This window comes from Fusarium redolens, assembly GCF_020744475.1.
Source record: "Fusarium redolens strain MPI-CAGE-AT-0023 chromosome Unknown BKA55scaffold_13, whole genome shotgun sequence".
Lineage (NCBI taxonomy): Eukaryota > Fungi > Ascomycota > Sordariomycetes > Hypocreales > Nectriaceae > Fusarium > Fusarium redolens.
This window is the reverse complement of record NW_025763676.1, coordinates 352,945-374,792: the sequence shown is the minus strand read 5'-3', so window position 1 is coordinate 374,792 and position 21,848 is coordinate 352,945. Positions and strand designations below refer to the sequence as shown.

Below are 21,848 nucleotides of genomic sequence, written 5' to 3'. Positions count from 1 at the left end.
GCATAACGCTTAAACTCACTATTAGGTTCCTTGACATACGGATCACTTGTTGGAGACGACAAAGAAGTAGTGTGTATCAAGAACTTTGGTCTGTTCTCCCAACTTGGCTTCTCCAATACCCAACTTCTTGGCATCTCAGATCAACTTGAACAATCCCCCTCGACCTAACGGTGACCCTATAAACTATTGCTTACAGCTTCTGGCCAGCAGTACCAGGAATAGTCGAAGCAACCTTCTTAGATCCAAGAAGCGTGACCTTGTACGGGAGCGAGCCAGAAGTAAGAGTACCCTTAGGAGCAGAGTTCACCGAACCACCAAGATCAACATCCTCAACAACAGCATAACCAGTCTCCTTAGAATCAGCAAAGAAGATCGCACGCTCAACAGAGTTGGCAAAAGCAGAGCTCTGGACGAGGACTTGAGCACCCATGCGGGTGTTAACACCGGAGAGAAGAATGCCGTCCCAGTAGTTGTTGACGATGTGGACGGTGGCAAAGCGGATGAGGGGTTGGCGGCTGCTGATGTTCTTCCAGTAGTTGTTGGCGTAGGTGATATGGAGTTTACCCTTGTCCTCTGAGGCGTTGCTGTCGGAGTGGCCAATCAGAGAGCCCTTCCACTACATTCAATAGTCAGTAAGAGTAATACTTGGGTGGTGGAGTAGTGCAACCTACGTGATCGTGGAAGTAGGTGTTGGAGACAGTAATCCAATCAGCACCATGGGAAATGTCAAGAAGACCATCAAGGTCATCTTTTCCAAGACTCAGGTCACCGGAGAGATCGCAGTGGTCAACCCAAACGTTGGTAGACTCATCAATGCCAATGGCATCGCCATTGGAAGCGTCAACCTTGGCGATCTTGAGGTTTCGAAGAATAACGTTCTTCTGGCGACGAACATAGAAGCCAACACCAGTGATTGCTACGATTGTCAGATCAGACTTAGTGACAGGAGAATATTTGACTTACAGCTTCCAGCAGCACCAATGATAGTCTTGTCAGATGCAGGTCGAACTCTGTCGCTGCCTGTCAACTTGCCAGAGACGATGATGGTGAGAGGTTCGGTGCGCTTGGCAGCTTCAATAAGAGCAGCGACTGAAGTAACAGTAACAGTCGAGCCCTTGGCGCCTCCAGTGGTACCGCCGTTCTGGGTGCAGTATCCGACGGTGCAAGGCTCCGCAGCTTGGCGCTTGAGGAGGGCATCGCGGCTCTCAAGCGGAGAAGCGACTGCCAAGGTGGCGAAGAGAGTAGTGATGGCTGAAGTGAACTTCATGATGGTGTTGGGTTTTGATGTATTGTTTAAGTCAAAGGTATTCTCTTGAAGAAAGACGAAGCTCGATGGTTTCAATAATTTGGATATTATTATCGCGAACTTTCAAGAGGTTCTTATAGAAGCTCATTACTCTCCTTAAACTTCAAACACTACAACTACTACAAGATCACGCAAGCTGCCGATCCCTAATTCAGCATTCGGACCCCGGAGTCTAATGATTTAATTTCCCTTTCTGGAGATGCCATCACGAGCCTCTCTCAGCGTCTATCGGAGTACAAACAGCTTGTTTGAGTTAAAGACCTCCATCGTGAAGGTATCTGAAACATTCAAGCCTGCTTGGTGTTACGTTCGGAAAAGATCGATGTCATGGATGCTTGTTATTGGTGGAGTTGGCTGGGCTGAATGGCCGTGGTTGGTGGATAATCCGAAAACTCCCCCGGATTCTGACGATCTCTCGTCCACTGTCATTACCGGCAGTGACTTTTGTAATCTGGGGTAATGATTAAACGAAGTCCTTGGCGGTGAAGAAATATCGCTTTCAAGCACTTGATGCTTCGAGAAGGGAATGATGAGCTGATAGAACTCAGGAGCTACTATTCATTCCATGAGTTTCCTGCTCACAATCCAGCAGTTGGCTCGACGTGATACTCATGGTCTTCCCCAACTTAACGTTACATATGTAATTATGCATAAACTCCATCTCCCAAGCTCGATCATCAGACCAAAATGGTAAATACCCCAAAGTTTCGAATGCAAATTGTGGGGGTGCAAGGTAGCCTTCGGTAATACCATCGTGCATACGCTTTTCCATCTGCACGGAAAAGGCGACTCAGGAGCAGTTCCCCCAACGAGTGAGATGTTCCTCGAATCATAACAAACAACCTTTGCCAGCTTTTTCTTGAATTAGTGCTACATGTTCCTAATTCATCATTCACATATTTGGGGGCTGTCTCGAATACATTGCCAAAGACTGATGCGTTTCGATCAATGAAGGTATCTGCCGCAGTAACAATCACCCGAATCACCGAGAACAGAGCTACTCAAGCAGATAACTACCAATAGATCTATATTGAGACTAATAGAGCTCAATGTGTAAGTAATTACAAAGTGACGCTGATCGTGTTGATAATATGCTGAGCAAAAAGACTTAGGGTAAGCAGGTTTGCGAATTTTAACTCGATCAAATTTGAGTAAGGAGCGACAAATCCTCGTGTACAGAGGCTCAATCTGTGATTTTTCTATTACCAAGCGATTTGGGGATCATATATAGGTGTCAGTCAAAGAACCTGTGAGCTCTAAGTCACTTCTGGCCGCCCGGGTTCAACTTAATAGCATTAACTGTCGAGCATCACAAGTTCGACTGAGATGCATGATACTCAACAAATCGAGAAGGATACATACAACGTATCATTAGATCGAGTTAGAAGAGCATGAACTTTTAAACTAAGCACAGACGTCATTTCGCTCAAACCATCGATAATCTTGGCTCTAGACCAATCGGTTGGTAGCTTCTCCTGTCAGTCAGTAGATCACCACGTGGTGGTCCACTGAGCACGATATTTCTGCTGGCTGAACGCATCATTGTGATAGGGAGTAAGAAGTTAGAATATGTTCTTAGAGCTTAGGGGCACCGGGAGGATGATTGAAGTTCCAGGTACATGACCATCGAGGAAACTGATCTGATGCAGTTAAACCAGGTGACAAGTGTGAATTCGGTAGATAATTGAGCATATAATAAATAAATCTAATCAAGGGATCAACGGCTCAATTCCCTATCTTAATGGTCAATACGCTGCTTGCCTGGGACGGCTCACGAGGGCTAGTATGAGATCGACGGACACAGGAGAGGCGCCCCATCTACTAGGACCGGTAGCGAATAGGGCTTAGAATTCAATTAGTGTTATTCTCAAAAACCTGAAGGAGTGCCATATGGGGCAGCATAATCCATCGACAACCATCTCTCTCCAGGTTTGGGGGTGATGCCAGCCCCCCCATTCGGGACCTTCGAAGAGGGATGATCGCTGCTAGATCCCCCACAATTACTTGATCGAACACCAGCTTTCACGTATTAAATGCCCCGAGCTAACTTAGCCTTTTTAGCAGCGGTATCTTATTTTATGGTTAATCCTGCCCTACCTGTCCATTAGGCCCGTGACAGGTGGAATAGCCGACCCCGAACGGAGGAATACAGAACCACAAATCGTCTTCGTCCAGGGGCTGAATTAAGCGTACCCCGCGTCTTACTTTCCCCCACAGATTGATCAGGAATCTGCGACACAAACGAAGCCATCAGAGAAGCCTAAATTAACGACCCCGGATTTTACAGCATTTGGATAAGATGCCAAGAAAAGAATCATATGTTTGCTGCACGATGATTCATGGAAACATATCCTTGGTGCTGAGTGACATGACATGTTAACTCAGAGTCTTGGCACGCAGAGTGAACCAAGCGAAAGACCAGGCTAATGTTATCGGTTCCATGCATAGCGGTGACATGGCTCTATAGCCACTGAGCCCACCGGATTGATGGTAAAATGAGGCTGGGCTCCTATAGTATGGACCTCTTATTGTCCATATTGGCCAAAAACATATATAAGCAGCAACTGTATCTTCCTCTCTACCTTTCTCACCTTTTATCAATACGTTCTGATCTTCCTCCCTGGCCTTTCAAGCTGATCCCGGTCTGAACGTCGTATCCTGTATTCATCATGAAGGCTTCACTACTCTTATCTCTCCTACCCGTCGCCCAGGCCGCTGTCATCGACACCCGTCAATCCAAGACCGGCGATGGTAAACAAGGTGACACCGACGCAACCCAGGGAGATCTCAGCCAAAGGCCGCCACCACGCTTCCCCTTCCCCATCACCAAGTTCCCCGTCGCGAAGGAGACAGTCGTCCTCAAAAATGCCAAATATATCATGCCCGGTGAAGTCTTTGATGGCAAGATGAAGCGCTATGAACGTCCTGAGGGAAGCTGCAATGAACAAGCTGAGGGCACTGATGCCGATACTGTCTTCAACTTGTTGCCTGGTTCGACTATTCGAAATGTCATCATTGGAAAGAACCAGGCTGAGGGTATTCATGCTTTGGGTGATGCCTGGGTTGAGAATGGTGAGCAATTTCCTGTCTCTTGTGGTGAATTTATACTAATTAACGAAGTTTGGTGGGAGGACGTTTGTGAAGATGCTCTCACGTCGAAGGGCCTCAATACACAGTTGAGGGTGATTGGTGGTGGAGCTCGAAGCGCAACAGACAAGGTATGAAATGAACATAGCGAGAAGACTCCCCTTTCTAATGGTTCACAGATCTTCCAAGACAACTCACTTGGTGGCAAGTACAACATCACCGGCTTTTACGCCGAGGGCTTCGGAACTTTCTACCAGTCTTGCGGCAACTGCCTCAACCAAGCCAAGCGCAACGCCACTATTCAGAACGTTATTGCCGTTGACGGTCTGCGAATGGGCATTGTAAGCATCCCATCCACTTTCTTCATTCAACCTTCCTAACCTCATCCAGATCAACCCTAACTACGGTGATGAGTTCCGTCTCAAGAATGCTCAAATCGACAACGTCACCAGCATTGTCGACAAAGAAATCGGCAACAATGTGCAGACCGTTCCATACTACGTCGGAAACGGACCTGATGAAAAGTATGCTTTGTATAATGAGACGAGGGATAACATTACAAAGTTCAAGGGTAAGGTGACGAATGCTTATGAACCTGAGGATCCTTATGAGTGGCTCGAGGAGTTCTGGCCTGAGGGTTTCAACTGAGCAATGTGATACTACATGAGCGACGCTAGAATATTGGAAGAGCGAGGGTAATATTGATAGAAATGAGTATCGGTGAAACTCGTCCTCATGTCTACCCGCTATACCTTCGGCGCCTTGCTTACCAGTATGGGACGCTTGCATGTGCGGCTGATAACCCGTTGCCGTTAGTGGTTACAGCAGTCGAAAAACCCCTCGTGGCTGACCAACCGTAGACTTTGTTTCAACCTGTAGCCACTGAGAGAGGAGCACTACGCAATCGGGGACAGCTTGTTCCTAAATATAGACACACAAGTTGAAGTTGCGCAATCTTGGAATATCAGGCTGGCGCTTAACGAGAACCAATTCTTCATATCTAAATGCAGAGAAAACGTCCTTGTAAGCTCTTTCTCTGATTTAAAAGCTCACCATTTAATACCAAGTTAAGCTCGTATAAAACGTTGGCTCATCACCGCCATGCTTCCACGTCAATGCACGTATTGTAATGACCTTGAGGTCAGCGAAACTTTCGAATCCCAGCATCATCGCGATCTTGAATCACTCAAAGCCTGCGCTGACAACTTCCTCCACCCTTGCCCGGTCTGTCAACTTTTATGGGCGAACATCCAGGATCTATGCCCGCAACCACGCCTGCGGCATTTCCTAGAAAATTGGAAAGCCGATCCCGACCTACGCGGGGCCAAGTTGATCCTGATTTCAAGACGGCAGCAACATCCACCAGATATCGACCCAGCATTGAGGAAGGTTATTTGGTTCAATGATGCGTTTGTAAATGTGGTTATAAGAGGTCCAAATGTCGATGAAGTCCTTGCGAATAGCTTCATTGCGCATTTGAATGTTTCGACAACGTCAGGTCAGTTGGACAATTGAATCCATCACTCATCTACAATTTCTAACCTCAAGTAGAATCACTAGTCGCGAAGGAAGTACGCGGTAGAACTCTGGAGAAGACTTCAGAGTCTCGAAAGCGTGCCGAAACGATCAACTTGACCAGAGCATGGCTTGATAGATGCAACGACTTTGACCACCGCTGTTGTGGCAATGAGCCAAGGGAACTGCCTTCGAGAGTAGTTGACATCGGAGGAAAGAACCCTACGCTTATTGAGACGCAGGGAAAGCAAGGTATCTACGTTGCTCTGTCATATTCTTGGGGCGACGCTGGATCGCGAATCTTCAAATTTAAGACAGCTAGTGAGGCCACTTTCAAAAAGGGCATCGCGCTATCGAAACTCGCCAGAACTCATCGACAGGCTATTCAAGTGGCGCGTGAGCTTGGATATCGGTATATCTGGATTGATGCGCTATGCATCAGGCAGGACGACATGAAGGACTGGGCAGACCAGGCCTTGCTTGTACCAGAGATATACAACAACGCGGATCTCACTATCGTGGCTGGAAGGAGTAGTGACGCACGGCATGGATTCCTCGACATCGGATCTTCGCCAACCGTAGGACCATGCCAAGTTCGGTACCGATGCGCAGAGGGCAATGAGGAAGCTAACTGCTGGCTTAATCTCCCGCGGGATCGCAGCATTGGTCCTACGACTGAACGTGCATGGTGCTACCAAGAATCACTGATGGCTAGACGAATGATCATCTACGGAGAGCAGCAACTTCTGTTCCGTTGCCGTGAGCGTGAGGAGTTTGAGGACGGTTCTTGCAACTTTGTCGGGGAGGCAGATGTTTGGTATAATGAACTCTTCCCAGCTCTTAATGCTTCGAATCTGCCTCCGGTTGAAGAAGATCATAAACCGTGGAACCGCATTCAGCTAGACTCTCGTCCAGCGAGTTATTCTAGCCCTTCTTTCGATAGCACACGGCGAAGTTTGGGACTTGCTGACAGAACGGATCCAGTCCTTCAACGGTGGTATTCGATTACAATGGAATACTCTACGAGGAGTTTTTATAACCCCTCCGACAACCATGCCGCTCTCTCTGGTGTCGTTCGTCTGTTCAAACAGGTCCTTGTTAGCAGATTTGGGCGGCGATCAGATAGGTATATGGCCGGACTATGGGAGAGTGACATGATTTGCGGTTTACTCTGGAGAAGTAGACGCATTGTTGATGCTGGCTTACCAGCACTCACAGTTCCTAAGTATGAGGGTAAAACCATCAGAAAAGCGCCGTCGTGGTCATGGATGGCACTTGTCGGACCTATCAGTCAAGGAGCTGGCTCGAAAACAGACGAGCTTGCAGGATTTGCACGGTACGGAACACCATGTTGCAAACCAGGGAACCTGGAACGAAACAGTTGGTGTCACGACCCAGAGGGATGGGAGTACAACATTGTTGAGACCAAGGAGTTCCCAGATCCGTACGAGCTCCAGGTCTACGGCTACATGCGCGAGCTACGAGTTTCGCAATACAAAACCAAGGATCATCCTGATCATAGCGTGCGTTGCAAGCTGTATCCCCAGGATGCCATGAATAAGCACACGTTCCTCCTAGAAGCCAGCGAGAGACGACCTCTAGTTAAAGGTCGTGGTGATCCCAACTTAGATTGGTCGCTGATTGCCGCGACAGGACTTTTCGACCAGGAGACCTCGAGCAATCCTTCAGAAATGTGGGCACTTCGTCTTACCTCTGAGGAAGGATTGCTTCTGAGGAGACCTTACCCGGGAAAGATAATCTTTGAGAGGCTGGGGATCTTCTTCGTTGAGAATCCAAAGGCTTTCTACCCGGACGAGCTGAATCTCGTTACTGATCAGGGCCGCTATTATATCCCTGAGGAGAAACTACCAGTTAGCAAAGCGATAATACACTAGCGTGTTAGACTTTGCTTTCAGACCTACGGAGGAAGATTCATCACCAATCAATTTCGTTTTTAGCCTTGTTGTCGATAGTAGAGAAAATAGAGTATGGTCCGTTTGTAGGAAGTCTACACGTCCTTAGTGGTCTGTCCCTGTGCAGGGGTATTCTCGCGACCCTCTCATAGCGCCAGGCAGGCTATGCGCATCTTAGAACTTATGGACGAGACAAGAGTATAACTCTGGCATATAGCTATAGACCCGAAATTCTGACTCAAAATCCCATTCCAGAGAGTGTTTAAACATGAGGTAATAATAGTAGGCAGAAAGGTGCACAATGATGGTGGATGGCTCAGACTTATTCCAGAAGTTTGCACAGCCTTCAATACCCGTCAATCCATAAGGCTTCCAGTGAAGATGGCTGTGGCTATGTGCGGATCCTCAATGGCTAATGGAATCACGTATGCATGTCAGATCAGCTCCAGGCTGACTAGAGCGTCTGCGCCCAGTACATGCTCGTGACGGTTGGTTGGCTACCTCTCCACTATTATTTAAGAAATGCTTGGCCCCTCAGCGATCAACGTTGGTTATTCCCCGCCCAACATCTCCAGACAGCGGATACAAGCTTGCATCGACTACTTTTGGATTATCGACTAGAAACGCTTGATAAAACTAACAACTTCATTTGAGAACCATCCTTCCACTTTCCAACCATGGCCGACCCACTCTCCATTGTTGGCGGTCTTGCAGCAGGACTCCAGCTTGTATCAATGGCTGGGAAAGCTCTGCTAGCCACTATAAAACTATTACAAGACCTGCAGGAAGTCCCTGGTCAGCTCGCACAGCTCCTGAGAGAAGTTGATGACTCCATATCCAGGCTTTGCTACAGCTGCAGGGGAGGCTCTCACATCTTTAGCAATCTGGATCCTGCTCAGGAAAAACGTCTCACCTGCATCGCCGATTCACTGCATCCAGTACTGCAGGAAATCCACAACATGATAACGCCGTTATTCCCTAATCGCCAGGGCAAAAGAAAAGCAATAAACCAATTCTGGAACTCCATCGTCTCACTCAAGGTCGAGAAGGAGCTTTCACAGAAGCTAGAGAAGCTCAACAGGCTCAACATTGAGATGGTTCGGGAACTAGGAGTTGTTGGACTCGAGGTCCAATTGGCCACCAACGAGCTCGTCGCAGCTACCAATACAACTTCAGCACAGGGCTTCTCTAACCTTGAAGCGCAAATGGATTCTTTGCGGAGAGAATTCCAGACTTTCACTATATCAATGCAGGAAGCCCATACTATATCGCTCGAAGCATCGACTCTCAGCAACGACGACGACGAAAAGCTAAATAAAACTGCACAAGTAGAGGAAAGCACCTGGGAGATAGTCAGCAGGTCATCAACAAGTCTATCGGGTACAACGATAGGCCATCAACAGCCGTCAGAGGATAAGAGACTATCAGAAGAAAGGGCAGAACAGATGCGTCGCTACCTGGAAGGTTCTCTTGGTAAATCTGCCGCTCTAGTTCCAAGTCCCCTATCTCGCCGCCAGCGCCCAGACTCTAACCTTGAGTCTGTTCTTTTCAGCATCCGAACCTTCTACACAACGGGTAATTTTGACCCCTCGGCACCGGTGCAAAAGGTACAATTCTGGCAAGACACCGACCTCGCGATATACCTTATGAAAATCGCGAAAGGAGAAGTCCGCGGCTCAAGCCAAAGCCAGACTCGAGGGTTCCGATTGCTGAAGAACTCGACAGTGGGTTCTCCTGCAATATTTCACGAGGGAACTGCCACTATTATTATTGAGCTACTGAGTACCCTCTCTCCGGTCAACACCACGACATGCCCTTTTGTTCGAGATGCTGTCCTTGCATATATCAATGAGCTTGCACGCACGCAATTACATCCTCAACACCCTATCTCTCTGGTCATAGCCACGCTCATGAAAGACAAAGGTGATAAGAACGTCTCCCTGCGTGCGCTTACATCAGTGGTTGATCGCTTGCGCGCTACACTTGGGCCTGCCCACGAACTCACTCAGCTCGCCACGTCAAGGCTCTGTGCCCTTCTACGCCGTAGTGGTGACTATGAAGAATCTCTAAGGGTAGCTAATGAAGGAGTTCGTGCCCTTCGCAGCCTGTTAGGCCCTATCTCTCTGCAGGAACGCAAACTGCTAAGGCACGTTGAGCATGTATACATTGACCAAGAAGATTGGCCGGCCGCTCTGAGCGTTTGTTTCGATATAGTCGGGCAACAGCACCTCGAAACGCCAGACCCAGACCCAATATTCCATGATGATTGCGCAGTGTATACTATGGAGGATATTGCAAAGATCTGCGAGTGCGCTGGAAACTTGGCGCTTGCGGTGGCCTGGTTGAAGCAAGCCAAGGTTGCGAGTGTAATGGCGTGGGGAGAGGGTGAGGAGGCAGGTCATATACAGGACAAGTTAGACGAGTTGCTCACGCAGATCGGTTCGACGGAAGCTTTCGACAGATGGCAGGCTGAGGCCGTCGCTGACGATATTCAACATGATGTTAAATAGGTACGCTTAAGAGACGTGAATGCAGACATCAAGTTTCTCAAAATGGTTGAGCCAAGTCTGACTATTTTATCGATATCGATATCGCTTTCTATCTTCATAACACAACTCGCTTCCCTAGGATTGACCTACCACCCCACCCTCAGGTTGGCAGAATATACATATCTATTCAATGGGGGACGTAGGTTCTTTGTGCAATGTGTTTATAAGACTGGAAATGCCAGACGCTGTAGTTACATATCACTTTATGTATGATAATTTGGACAAGACTATGGTAGAACGGCTATATATGTCCCTTTTGTGGTTAAATGATAGGCGGAAACGAATTATGTAATATTTGATCTTGTCGTACACATTCTTCGTCATATCTGAATTTTCCAAATCACCGGTACTTGTTGCCTACCTCTTCGGGTTGCACGAGAAACTGATGCAGCGTTACCCTCTTCAGTATTTGTCACGCACCAAAAGAATGTCACTGGAGGACTTTTCCTTCATGGTCAACTTGGACCGAAAGCTCCGAGTGCTGCGTAACACATGCATAATACCATCTTCTCTCGATATGAAGGTCTAAGGGTCCTCATCCATGCCAATATCTTCCCCGCCTAACCGTTACACTACAGACCCCGAAGAGGGGTAATTCGACCTCAACTGCAACTTGCATTGGACAAAGAGTATTATCAAAGCATGCGTCAGTGACGAGTTTCTCACCGAGGCCTTCAAAAAGTCACCTCGTCCCAATCCGCCAATCGGGACATCGGGATCCCTGTCCTCCTCACCCAGGGTCTTGCATCAGTGCCGACCCGCAACGATAACATCATCAAGCCACGAAAAATAACCTCAACCCAACGGTCAATAACTCCCCGACCAAACACTAACCGTCGGTAGATCTCCATCTTTTCACATCGCCGTCGCATTCAAAATGGAGTGTTTTGCTGAGAAAGATGGTGACTACAGCTTACTAAACCCTGCATGAAGCGGGGACAAGGAATAGCTGCACGATGACAAACCCGCGCCAAAGGCTTACAGTACACCTTCAACTGGGTCTTGCAGCGGGCCGACCTTATGCATATTCGGATAGCTCCTCATGGCTCCGTGTGGCTTGGGCAGTGGTTCAGCCAATATGCGTGAGGATAGCTTCGGCCGACTGCGGCGGACTTCATTTCCGACTGTGCATTTGGGCATGGATTGAGTTGGAATCAGGACCTTTAGCACCAGTGTCTTACAGCATGCAGAGATTGCAGCATGCAAGATGCAGAAAACACATCGAGGTTGGAGTTTTGAGTATATATAGCTGGTTAACAACCCAAGTTTGAGGAAGTTCTCCAGGTTCAACAGCCATCTCACAGCTTCAATACCAACCAGCAACCTAAGGCTTTCGACAATGAAGTTCAGTTCCATTATCGCCGCTGGCGTCCTCTCTGTTTCTGCTCTTGCTAAGAGCAGTTATAAGTATGAGCGTCTTGACAAGAACGATGCCGTGAGTTTCCCAGCACCATCTGCTTCTTCACGATGCTAAGAGTCTTAGGTTCTCCTCGTGGTCGATATCCAGGAAGGTCTTTACCAATTGACCAGAGATTGGGATCCTACACTGTATCATCACCAGTCTATGGCTCACGCTGCTCTTGGTCAGGCTTTCGACATGCCTGTTATCCTGACTACCTCAGCTGATCAGGGTAAGTTCCCAAACCTATCATACCCCAAAATTCCTAACTGACAACTCAGGTCCTAACGGTCCTCTCATGCGAGAGATCCGCGAAATGTACCCCAAAGCCCCCCTCGTCCAACGCCAAGGCCAAGTCAACGCCTGGGACAGCGAAGAATTCCGCGACGCCGTCAAGGCCACCAACAAATCCCAAGTCATCCTCGCCGGCATCACCACTGACGTCTGCACCACCTTCCTCGCACTCTCCCTCCGTGACGCGGGTTACTCCGTCTGGGCCAACATGGAAGCATCCGGCACTACAACCGCTCTTATCCGCGACATCTCCAACGATCGCATGCGCGATGCTGGTGTTCAGGTCGTTAGCCTGTTTTCCATTGTCTGTGAGCTGATGCGCGATTGGAGGAACAAGCCTGGTGCTAAGGAGATTTACCCTTGGCTTGGACAGTACTACCCCGCTGCTGGTTACATGGCTCGTGGTCATGCTGCAGCTATTACTAATGGAACCATCCAGCCTGGTGAGGATGGATATACTCACTATCCTTAGATAGTCAGGGTTAGCCCTGGTTTTAGCCGAGTTGTTGCCTAGAAGGACGACGACTCGCTCTAGGAGCTGGCTTGAAAGGCAGCTGGATAGTCTTCAACTCCTACAAACAACTGCCTCTATCCCCATTTGGAGGAGACGGTTTCACATAGACTTTACTTCATTCTCCTCCAACTTTTACAATGAATACACGATCATTTCTTCTACCTTTTTCTTCCTACACAAGTGACTCCATTTGACTAACAGGTTTGGAAGTCTATACCTTCGAAGTGGGCCGATGGCAACAGTGCGCGAGACGTTAAATCATTTGCGATCAGAACACCTTTATTACCCCGTCGGATTATAAGTCTCACCATGAATTCCGCTCTCATCAGCCCGCCGCCACCCAAGCCTTGAAAAGCCGCGGACCCCGACCTGTGCATTCAATCGGAAGCGTCATGAAGGAGGGCGGGAAATCATGAGATCAGACCTGTCGGGGCACCTACCAAATGGCCTAGGTGGGACACATTTATGACGACTGCCTATAATTTCTTAACAGTCCACCTATTGGCACAGTATCTCACATCCCAGTCGAGATTGGTTGATCACCAATCAGACCACCCCAGCCAAGACGACACCACCTGATCATGTGCCACCAACACGTTGTCGTCAGCCAGAACCTCAAAGAACAGCAATTCTATAAGGTCTCGCTAACGGGGCCGGTGCAGTCGTAGAACACGATCGATAATTTCTATAGTCACTAACAGACAAGTTCAGGAATTACCGCTATGGCATCAAATAGCACGCTTCCCTTAACAATGCGCGCCGCCGAATGGCGTTCAATCAAAGGCGGCATCGACAAGAACCTCAATCTCATCACCGACGCCAAACTCCCAAAAAATGCCGCGTCTCTTCCAAAAGGCAAGACTCTCGTCAAAGTCGCCTACGCATCAGTCAATCATCTCGATTACAAAATTGCTGAAATGCCTCTCGCCAACTTCATCTTCTCCAAGCCCGTCACGCCAGGTCTTGACTTTTCTGGCACAATTGTCTCCACGACACTGAATGACTTTAAGGCCGGTCAGAAGGTATTTGGAAGGACGGAATTGCCGACCGGTGGCGCGATGGCGGAGTATGTTGTTGTTGGGAGTAAGGGCATGGCTGCTTTGTCGGATGGTGTTGAGCTTAGAGATGCGGCTTGTGTTGGGATTTGCGGGACGACTGCTTTTCAATGTCTTTCGCCCTTTGTTAAGGCTGGGGATAGAGTGTTTATTAACGGTGGTAGTGGAGGCGTCGGTGTCTTTGCCATCCAAGTTGCCAAAGCTTTGGAATGCTCTCATGTCACAGTCACCTGCTCCGCATCCAATACCGAGTTTTGTCGAAGCCTTGGTGCTGATGAGACTATTGATTACAAAGCCGAAGACCCGATTGAAGTACTCAAGAAGAAGGAAGAGAAGTATGACTTCATTCTCGACACGGTCTTCAACGATCCAGATCTCTACTGGCAGTCCCATCAATATCTCAAGCCCGAGGGGCAGTATGTCTGCGTTGGTCTGCCACCGCGCTTTCAGACCTTCAAGTCCCTTCTTACTATCAATCTGTTGCCAAGGTGGTTGGGTGGTGGAAAGAGAAAGTTTAAGTATCATTCTGTGACGGCGAACAAGAGGGACTTTGTGCAAGTTGCGGGTTGGATGAAGGATGGAAATGTCAAGGCTGTTATTGAGGAGGAGTTGGGGTTGGAGGATGCGGGGACGGCTTATACGAGGTTGAAAGAAGGCAGGACTAAGGGGAAATTGGTGGTTTGTGTTGGAGGTGAAGGTGGAGTTGATTAGCAAGGTACGGTTATACAGGGATGAAGTCCATGGAATGATCTGAACGAGGGTAACATCGGTATGGACGTCTTAGGCATGCTACGGTCATTATTGAGAAGGAAGGAAGACTAATGCTGGTTCGAAACTTCAAAGGTTCATCAATACTGGTAATAGGGTCTATAAGCCAAATTGAACAGATATTTATTCTTTCAACACCAGGAAGGCCATTCATGTTATGAACCCAAGCTTCCTACATAAACCCCACCTCCAACGCCAGTAGTATACAAACAAAACCTCAGAGAATAATAGCCTGAGGATTCAAGTTGGCAAACATCTGATTCCACGTCATATCTTCTTCAGGCGCTCGTTTCCAAATATCCTCCAAGACCGCAATGACTGAATGAACCGAAGCGAACCGTATCTCATCATATATAAACCCTGCAAGTCCACGTACTAAGCGCTGTTGCTTTGGGCATTGTGAATGCGCCCCTGCTATACAGATAGGTAGTACAGCACAGTTGAGAATTTTGGATGGTTTTTGGATGCTGAAGATACAGTCTAGACAAGACTGTGTATGTTGCTGCACGAGAGCATGGTTTGCTGGTAGACCGCAGACAGCTCGGTATAGATAAATGAGTGCTGCGTGCTGGAAGATCCGAACGAGGCTGAAGGCTTGTGCTGATTCAGTGTCGTATTCCGTTGACGGTGTATCAACCGGTGATGAACGAGGCGACGTCAAGTCTTCGACAGCCAACGATGCATACGTCGGTCTCAAAGCCGCTTCAAAAATCCTAATCCTCTCAATCGAAAACTCCTCAATCATATGTGTCGTCGCCTCAAGATAAAACGCCATACTGGATATCTGCTGAAAGACCGTCGATAGTGAACAATACCCTTGTGTATCTCGTCCCCACCAAACAGGTCCTCGATCAACAACCTCCCAAATAGCCGGTGGAAACGACGGCGGTTGTCCCGTGAGCATAGCACTGGTAAGATCTGTCGTCGCGAATTCCGAAAGCATCATATGAAGCGGATCTTGGCCTGTACCTAGTACAGTAGTCATGCCGCCGAGTTGGTTGACGATGGCCAAGACTCCGTCTCTGTGACTTGACGTCGATGCCGATGATTGCGCACACTCGAGAAATCCATCGTGAAAGTAGAGTAGCAGAACAGCAAAAAGGAGTGTCTGTAATGGGCCGTCTTCCTTTGAACAGCATCCATCAACCTCCTCTCTCAACGCAGCTAAACATTCCATCCTCTTAACGTTCAAAATACTCCGACTATTCCTTCCATCCTGCAACCACCGATGCGAATCAGCCAGAACACACGTCGCAAGTAGAACAACACGATGCTGCAGCGCAACCATAGTCGGCGGCGCACAAGGCTTCGAAGCAGTCGTCAATAGCGGCCAGAACCTTCCATGAAAGTAATCCAGTGAGCGTTTCTCGTATACTGCTAGTGAAGCGGCGAGCTGTTCATCGCGCGTAGTAATCTGATAAATCGCTGGTACTGTAACAGCAGGTCGTGTACTCCAGCGAATGAGCCGTTGATTGTAATCGCATGCGGCTCCGACTTTGGCGCAGCGCGAACAGGTTGGTTTTGCGAGATCGCACTTAATCCTGCGCTTTTTGCAGGGCCAACATGATCCTTCCACTACACGAACGCGAGTCTTTGGCATTGTCGACAATTCTCTTCAAGAGGTTGATAGTTAGAGGTTGAAGTTGGGGATTCGTTGGTCGTTACTATTAGCATTGTTGAGATATGCCAAGGCCTGAAACAAGTCACGGGCCCAGCGATCCGGAGTCAGATAAGGGAGAGATTGCGCGGGGAACAAGGTGAATGTCTGGTCAAGCCTCCGCATTTGAGGCCCCACTTGGGAATGGGCAATCTAGTTGCTTGTTTGAGACTAGGTTCTGATATCATTGCGAGTCATGGTTGGTTCGTAGAGCGGGGTTACGAGTTTAAGTGCCGGAGGAGTGGCCCGGCTTTAGCACGGGCGAGTCATGAGCTGAAGCAATAGGGTAATCAAGATCAATACTAATTCGAGACAATGGAGGTTGATGATGGGTTAAAGCTTAGGAAAATGACAAACGATATGAAATGATGTCTGACGAAGAAATATAACAGCTCTTTCTTCCTTTTACTAGCCTGAAAGTATCCGCTGAACGGCAAATACATCGCAAGCTCACTCTTATGTGAAAACCCAATATGCATATGCACCAACAACATGAGATGCCCATGAATGGTGACGGAAAAAACCTAAAATTCACAAACTTTTGTAATCATTGACATAATCAGAGTGGAGCTAAAGAAGTCCAGATTGGTAGTATTTGTATTTATCTCCAGCCTATGGTTCTAGGATCTGTTGCCGTCATGGTACTTACATATGTTTTCCTCTGCGACTTGAGCCATAAAGACTACTAAAACCCATTGCGGCTTATCGAATAACATTATTTGCATATCAATTTAATACTGAATCATGGTATGTATACCAATAACAAACATCAAATCTTTCGTCATCAACTGTGAAACTACAAGACAGGTCAGCTTGTTCATAGGTGTTATGGCTATTGAAATGATGTAGGCAGTTCAACTAACCTTATAGCCGCCGTCACGGGGAGCCATAAGGGATTGTGGTGATACGTTAATCGACTGAAAACAGAGGGTTATGTGGGACGCTCATCTACTAGGTGTTTACCATCGAAGCCCTCACACTCCATCGAAATGACTGGATATACTGTGTTACTTGTCTTGGTTTTGTGGTTTTGGTTCGTTATCCCACCTTTGTCACTTATAGGGCTATGTATCATGTGTATAAGTTGTTCTCTCGTATCAGGTTATGTACTGCTACAACCATGGGAAGCGCCCGCAAAGCTCGATTGCCATGCATCGTGTTACAGCTCTTCTCCAAGGTCGACCACATAACCTATGTCTAATTATCATCTATTCGATCAGTCTTCTTGCAATTGGACATCATCTATGTAAAGTAAAAAACGGTATCATTCTCCAGCTAGAACTATATCCATCATCTATCTCTACCTAAATGCTATGATCAGCATCGGACACAGCTATGGCTATTTGCTCTTGAACCATCTGATGCAGCTTCTAATCATATGGCCTTGGCAGTTATATGATGCCTCCGTTATGTTGAGCAGTGACTTGGAGGTCCAGGTGACGCAGAAAGCCGCCGCTTTGACAATGACTGACGTTGATACTCTGGTGCTTGAACCAGACGGTGACTATGTTGGCAAATGCTCGCTGATTGTCAGTTGTAACTCGAGTTTGCCGGCACTGTAGTTCGTATACTGTGCGTGACGAGCAACGGTAAAAAGCCTGACATTACATTGGCCTCCTTGGCCGTTCTCCTTTGTAGGCAATAAGATCGAACCGCACCGCTGCAGCGCCCTGGTAGCTTCGCCTGATAGTGAGCAACTCATTTCCCCATCGTAGAAACGGAAGAGGGGTTGCGTCGAGCATACATATGTATGAGGAAGGTGTCAACGGGGAAGGTGATATATGTCGATGCATGCACATAAGTGGCACAGGATGGGGCTATCACATATTCCGTTCAGCGGAGGAAGAGTCGAGCGGCCCGAGCCGTCAGGAATCGGCGTTTAGTATGGAAATAGTTGGCATGTATCACAAATATTGCCACTATTATGAATCATGCAATATATGTTTGCAACGGTGAGAAGGATATGGAAGTTCTTATAACCTGGTTCAATGCGGCGGTGGTTTGCTAGCTATAACTATAATCGCGATCTTTGAAGCCGAGGAGGTCATGCCGGGTCTTTCTGAGAGATTACTGATGATACGCCACAACGTTGTGCCTCCAATTACTTCCCATAGTGTCTCCTCGTTGTTCAGCACATGCATGAAGCGGGTACCATCCTTGATATGCGTGCACATGATATGGTATTCATAAAGCTCTTGATTGGTTAAAAGCTGAAGCAGCTTATTTGTGTTTGTGATATGCATGCAAGACAAACCGCGGAAACACGTCTCCTGCAGCCATCCAGTAATATTGAAGAGCTCAATGCAGCCTCTAGGATTTTCAAAAGCTGGCGTTATTGCCGCCGACTCGCACCCAATATGATATGCATGACAAAATAATCTGTCAGCTGCTCCTACATATGCTGCAAGTACATGGTACATTCTCAGGCATAGTACTCTCTTGTCTCCTCATCGCGCCTTGGTTTATCCTTGCATCCTATGAGTGATATGCATGACAACTGGTATTTAATGTACAAAACCCCAGAATCGAGTAGAAATGCGACCCTCTGCATTTATGTACGACTCACCTCATTAGGTATGCTAAGGGAGATCAAGAGGTGGCTTGATGCCCTCCCAAGCCTCATGCAGCGATAGGACAAGGAGTTGACATTGTCTCTGTTTGGCACACGTGAGTGACGGCATAATGCGTCCTGAAGCAACGTGATATAGAATTGCTTTTTACCCAGAGGCGTAGGTATATACCTATAGATCTCTCCGCTCTCTCATAACCAAGATCTTCAAACAAAGATCCAGGTATTCGTGACTCAAGTATACCCTTTACTTTTACTGCGTTGGTGCGACCATACAAACTCCATCATGCTGTCTGCACTTTTAATTCTTGTAGGAGTTGTCCTCGCAATACTCTACCTTTGCACCAGGCCTCGCAAGAACCTCCCTCCTGGTCCCAAGCCCCTCCCCATCCTTGGCAACATTAGAGACATGCCAGATGGGATAACACCAGAATACCAACACTGGATCAAGTTCAAAGACCTGTACGGTCCTATCAGCCATGTCTCCATCTTCGGCCAATCCCTCATCATACTCCACGATCGTGATGCTGCAAACTCTATCCTAGAGAAAACATCGACAAAGACTTCGGGAAGGCCACAGTTCATCTTTGGGAATGAGATGTGCGGGTATAGTCAGATCCTCAGCTTCAAACCTTACGGCAAGATGTTTAAGCAGCATCGAAAGCTGGTCCATCAGCAGCTGGGCACGAAAGCTGCTGCATCGCGTTTCCGTGATGTTCAAGACGTGGAATCTCGTCGTTTGTTGTTGCGGATCTTGGACAGCCCGGAGAACTTGTCGACGCATATCAAGACGTAAGTGCCCCCCTTCCCAACAACAGTCTTTTGCTGACTTCTCTGTTTCAGTGAAGCTAGCGCTATAATTCTCAAGATGACATACGGCTACATCCTCGAGCCTCACAAACCAGATCCATTGGCGCTCTTGATAGAGCAGATGATGCACAATTTCTCACTTGCATTCGTCCCTATGAGTTGGCCGGTGGATATCCTGCCGATCCTGCGGTACTTTCCAGAATCTCTGCCAGGAATGTCGTTCAAAAGAATTGCCCGTGGCTGGAACGCCAATATGCGCAAGGTGGTTGACGTACCGTATAAGTTCGTTCGGCAACAAATGACCAAGCAGTCTCACCGACCATCATATGTCTCTTCACTTGTCAAGCAATACGACAACGGTGGAGAGGTTCTGGATACAGATAGTGAGAGTGCTATCAAGGGAAGTGCTGCGGTGATGTACGCTGGGGGGGGCTGACACTACTGTCTCATCCATCCGTGGCTTTGTTCTAGCCATGTTGCTATTCCCGGATGTTCAGAGGAAAGCACAGCAGGAGATTGACACCATTGTCGGTATCGAAAGACTTCCCCATTTTGAAGATCGAGAGAACCTCCCATACGTTAACGCCTTGATCAAGGAAACACTCCGATGGATTCCCGTCACGCCGATGGGGGTCGTTCACACAGCAGATGAGGATATTCACTACAAAGAGTTCGTCATCCCGAAGGGAGAATCCTTCCTGCCAGCGACATGGTGGTTCCTCCATGATCCAGATATCTATCCTGACCCATCTTCCTTCGATCCAGATAGATATCTGGAACCAAGAAATGAGCCGAATCCCGATCTCGCCTCATTCGGGTTCGGTCGCAGAGTTTGTCCTGGGAGATTTCTAGCTGACGAGAGTCTGTTTATCACTATCTCGCGGTTACTAGCTGCTTTCAAGATCAAGAAGGCTGTCGATTTGCAGGGCAATGAGATTGAACCGGGGATAAGTATCATGCCAGGCATGATTGGCCATATTCGAGACTTTCCTTATGAAATCAAGCCGAGGAGTGAGAAGTATGCGGGTATGATAAGACGAGTTGAGGTTGAACATCCATGGGAGCAAGGTGATGCTCGGTTTCTGCAAGAGGAGCTCTCTCTGCAGTCAGCAGAAGCTTGAAGCCGTTTAGCTAGACTTGCCCGCAGAATAGTATGCCAAAGATCAGAGAGGTTTCTTTCAGGTCGCAGTCAAAGGTTCTGGTACGATAGGTAACGAAAATAACACCAAGGGAATGGCTTCCATTTCCCGAACACCTTTCAAGAGATCAAGCGAATACGGAGAGGGAGTGATATTAGCAGTGGTAGTAGATCATGAATATGTTCTTAAAATTTTAACTATGTACTGGTATTCAGAATTGATCTCCGACTCTTAGTCAAGACGAGGCAGCTCGCCCTTCTCCTGGGCCTCCTCAACAAGCTTGTTGTAGATTGCAACCTTCTCCTCGTACTCCTTAACAAGATCCTCATCTCTCTTTCCAGGCGTAGCATCACCGCCGCCAAAGGCTCGAACAGCAGCGTAGTAAACATCAGCCAGACCACGGCATGCACTAGCAGCGCTTGAAGAGGTACATTGGTAGTACAGGCTATATACCATTAGCTTTGGCTCTTCCATAATTGGAAAAAGAAACTTACTCGGTCTTGAAGTTGCTATCAATGCGCGCCTTAGCACTAACAGTGAAACGGCTCTGCTTGCGATAGTTGTTATATCCAAAGTCGTGGCGGTTGCAAGCAGGGACGAAGGGGAAGCCGAAGGGGTTATCGGGTGAAGATGTGCAGCCATCGGAAGTCCAGTCAAGGGTAGGAGGATCACGAGCGTTGCGACGAGCAGTGAATGTTGGTAGAGTGACGCTGAAGAGGAGTTGATCTGTCACTGTGTTGGCGCTCTGGCGCTTTGAGACAGCAGCATCTTCGCCTGTAGGCAGGGCGAAGACGGCTGGGATGAGAGTGAAGAGAGAGGTGCTGAACTTCATTTTGATGGCTTGCACTGATGAACGAGAAACTTAAAACTGATCAAGATTATCTGTAGTATTTATACATACCCATAACCCCGTGCCCATTAAACCTCTTCTCCGAACAAGAGATTCTCCGAAGTTAACATCAATGCAGTATACCTCCGATCATCGCATGCCGAGACTAACAATTACCTTCCTAATGTAGTAACGATCTCTGCTCCGAAGGTCACGCTCCAAAGCTCGATTAACTCATTCGCTCTACCCGCCAAGACCGGTAGTGCCTGTTATGTGCCGACCTGCTTGTTTAAGCTTCAAGGACCTGGATCTGCATAGATCGTGGTGGGATAGACAACGTGTATTGGTGCGGGGTTGCACGATGCTAAACCGCTCGGTTTCTAAAATAGGAACAATGTCCGCGACGACGAATGACATTCTTGAATTGAAGGATGAAAACCAAGG

At 47.9% G+C, this 21,848-nt stretch overlaps 9 protein-coding genes across 9 annotated transcripts; 6 read left to right on the top strand and 3 right to left on the bottom strand.

Annotated features, from left to right (window-relative positions):
* Positions 1 to 190: 190 nt before the first annotated feature.
* Positions 191 to 1,267, bottom strand: BKA55DRAFT_517833 (pectin lyase fold/virulence factor; the record flags this gene model as incomplete). Its single annotated transcript, XM_046188218.1, has 3 exons — positions 191 to 616; positions 672 to 916; positions 964 to 1,267. The coding sequence occupies 3 exons, from the start codon at positions 1,265 to 1,267 to the stop codon at positions 191 to 193; spliced, it is 975 nt and encodes a 324-aa protein (XP_046046306.1).
* Positions 1,268 to 3,593: 2,326 nt separating this feature from the next.
* On the top strand, positions 3,594 to 5,095 carry BKA55DRAFT_575772 (pectin lyase fold/virulence factor). Its single transcript, XM_046193417.1, has 2 exons — positions 3,594 to 4,524; positions 4,573 to 5,095. The coding sequence occupies exons 1-2, from the start codon at positions 3,976 to 3,978 to the stop codon at positions 4,771 to 4,773; spliced, it is 750 nt and encodes a 249-aa protein (XP_046046305.1). The 5' UTR covers positions 3,594 to 3,975; the 3' UTR covers positions 4,774 to 5,095.
* A 287-nt stretch (positions 5,096 to 5,382) lies between these two features.
* BKA55DRAFT_677978 (heterokaryon incompatibility protein-domain-containing protein) lies at positions 5,383 to 8,078 on the top strand. The gene is made up of 2 exons (XM_046198128.1): positions 5,383 to 5,891; positions 5,945 to 8,078. The coding sequence occupies exons 1-2, from the start codon at positions 5,495 to 5,497 to the stop codon at positions 7,801 to 7,803; spliced, it is 2,256 nt and encodes a 751-aa protein (XP_046046304.1). The 5' UTR covers positions 5,383 to 5,494; the 3' UTR covers positions 7,804 to 8,078.
* Positions 8,079 to 8,498: 420 nt separating this feature from the next.
* BKA55DRAFT_693035 (uncharacterized protein) lies at positions 8,499 to 10,331 on the top strand (the record flags this gene model as incomplete). Its single annotated transcript, XM_046199859.1, has 1 exon — positions 8,499 to 10,331. One exon carries the CDS (start codon positions 8,499 to 8,501, stop codon positions 10,329 to 10,331), a length of 1,833 nt encoding a protein of 610 aa, XP_046046303.1.
* A 1,378-nt stretch (positions 10,332 to 11,709) lies between these two features.
* On the top strand, positions 11,710 to 12,535 carry BKA55DRAFT_693034 (Isochorismatase-like protein; the record flags this gene model as incomplete). Its single annotated transcript, XM_046199858.1, has 3 exons — positions 11,710 to 11,805; positions 11,854 to 12,001; positions 12,051 to 12,535. 3 exons carry the CDS (start codon positions 11,710 to 11,712, stop codon positions 12,533 to 12,535), a joined length of 729 nt encoding a protein of 242 aa, XP_046046302.1.
* A 794-nt stretch (positions 12,536 to 13,329) lies between these two features.
* Positions 13,330 to 14,343, top strand: BKA55DRAFT_518307 (uncharacterized protein; the record flags this gene model as incomplete). The annotated part of the gene is made up of 1 exon (XM_046188262.1): positions 13,330 to 14,343. The coding sequence occupies one exon, from the start codon at positions 13,330 to 13,332 to the stop codon at positions 14,341 to 14,343; it is 1,014 nt and encodes a 337-aa protein (XP_046046301.1).
* Positions 14,344 to 14,509: 166 nt separating this feature from the next.
* Positions 14,510 to 16,186, bottom strand: BKA55DRAFT_575768 (fungal-specific transcription factor domain-containing protein). Its single transcript, XM_046193416.1, has one exon. It carries the CDS (start codon positions 15,998 to 16,000, stop codon positions 14,618 to 14,620), a length of 1,383 nt encoding a protein of 460 aa, XP_046046300.1. The 5' UTR covers positions 16,001 to 16,186; the 3' UTR covers positions 14,510 to 14,617.
* A 2,726-nt stretch (positions 16,187 to 18,912) lies between these two features.
* On the top strand, positions 18,913 to 20,557 carry BKA55DRAFT_596188 (cytochrome P450; the record flags this gene model as incomplete). The annotated part of the gene is made up of 3 exons (XM_046195911.1): positions 18,913 to 19,418; positions 19,470 to 19,840; positions 19,908 to 20,557. The coding sequence occupies 3 exons, from the start codon at positions 18,913 to 18,915 to the stop codon at positions 20,555 to 20,557; spliced, it is 1,527 nt and encodes a 508-aa protein (XP_046046299.1).
* A 249-nt stretch (positions 20,558 to 20,806) lies between these two features.
* On the bottom strand, positions 20,807 to 21,407 carry BKA55DRAFT_693029 (prokaryotic phospholipase A2-domain-containing protein; the record flags this gene model as incomplete). Its single annotated transcript, XM_046199857.1, has 2 exons — positions 20,807 to 21,020; positions 21,070 to 21,407. The coding sequence occupies 2 exons, from the start codon at positions 21,405 to 21,407 to the stop codon at positions 20,807 to 20,809; spliced, it is 552 nt and encodes a 183-aa protein (XP_046046298.1).
* Between the last annotated feature and the right edge of the window lie 441 nt (positions 21,408 to 21,848).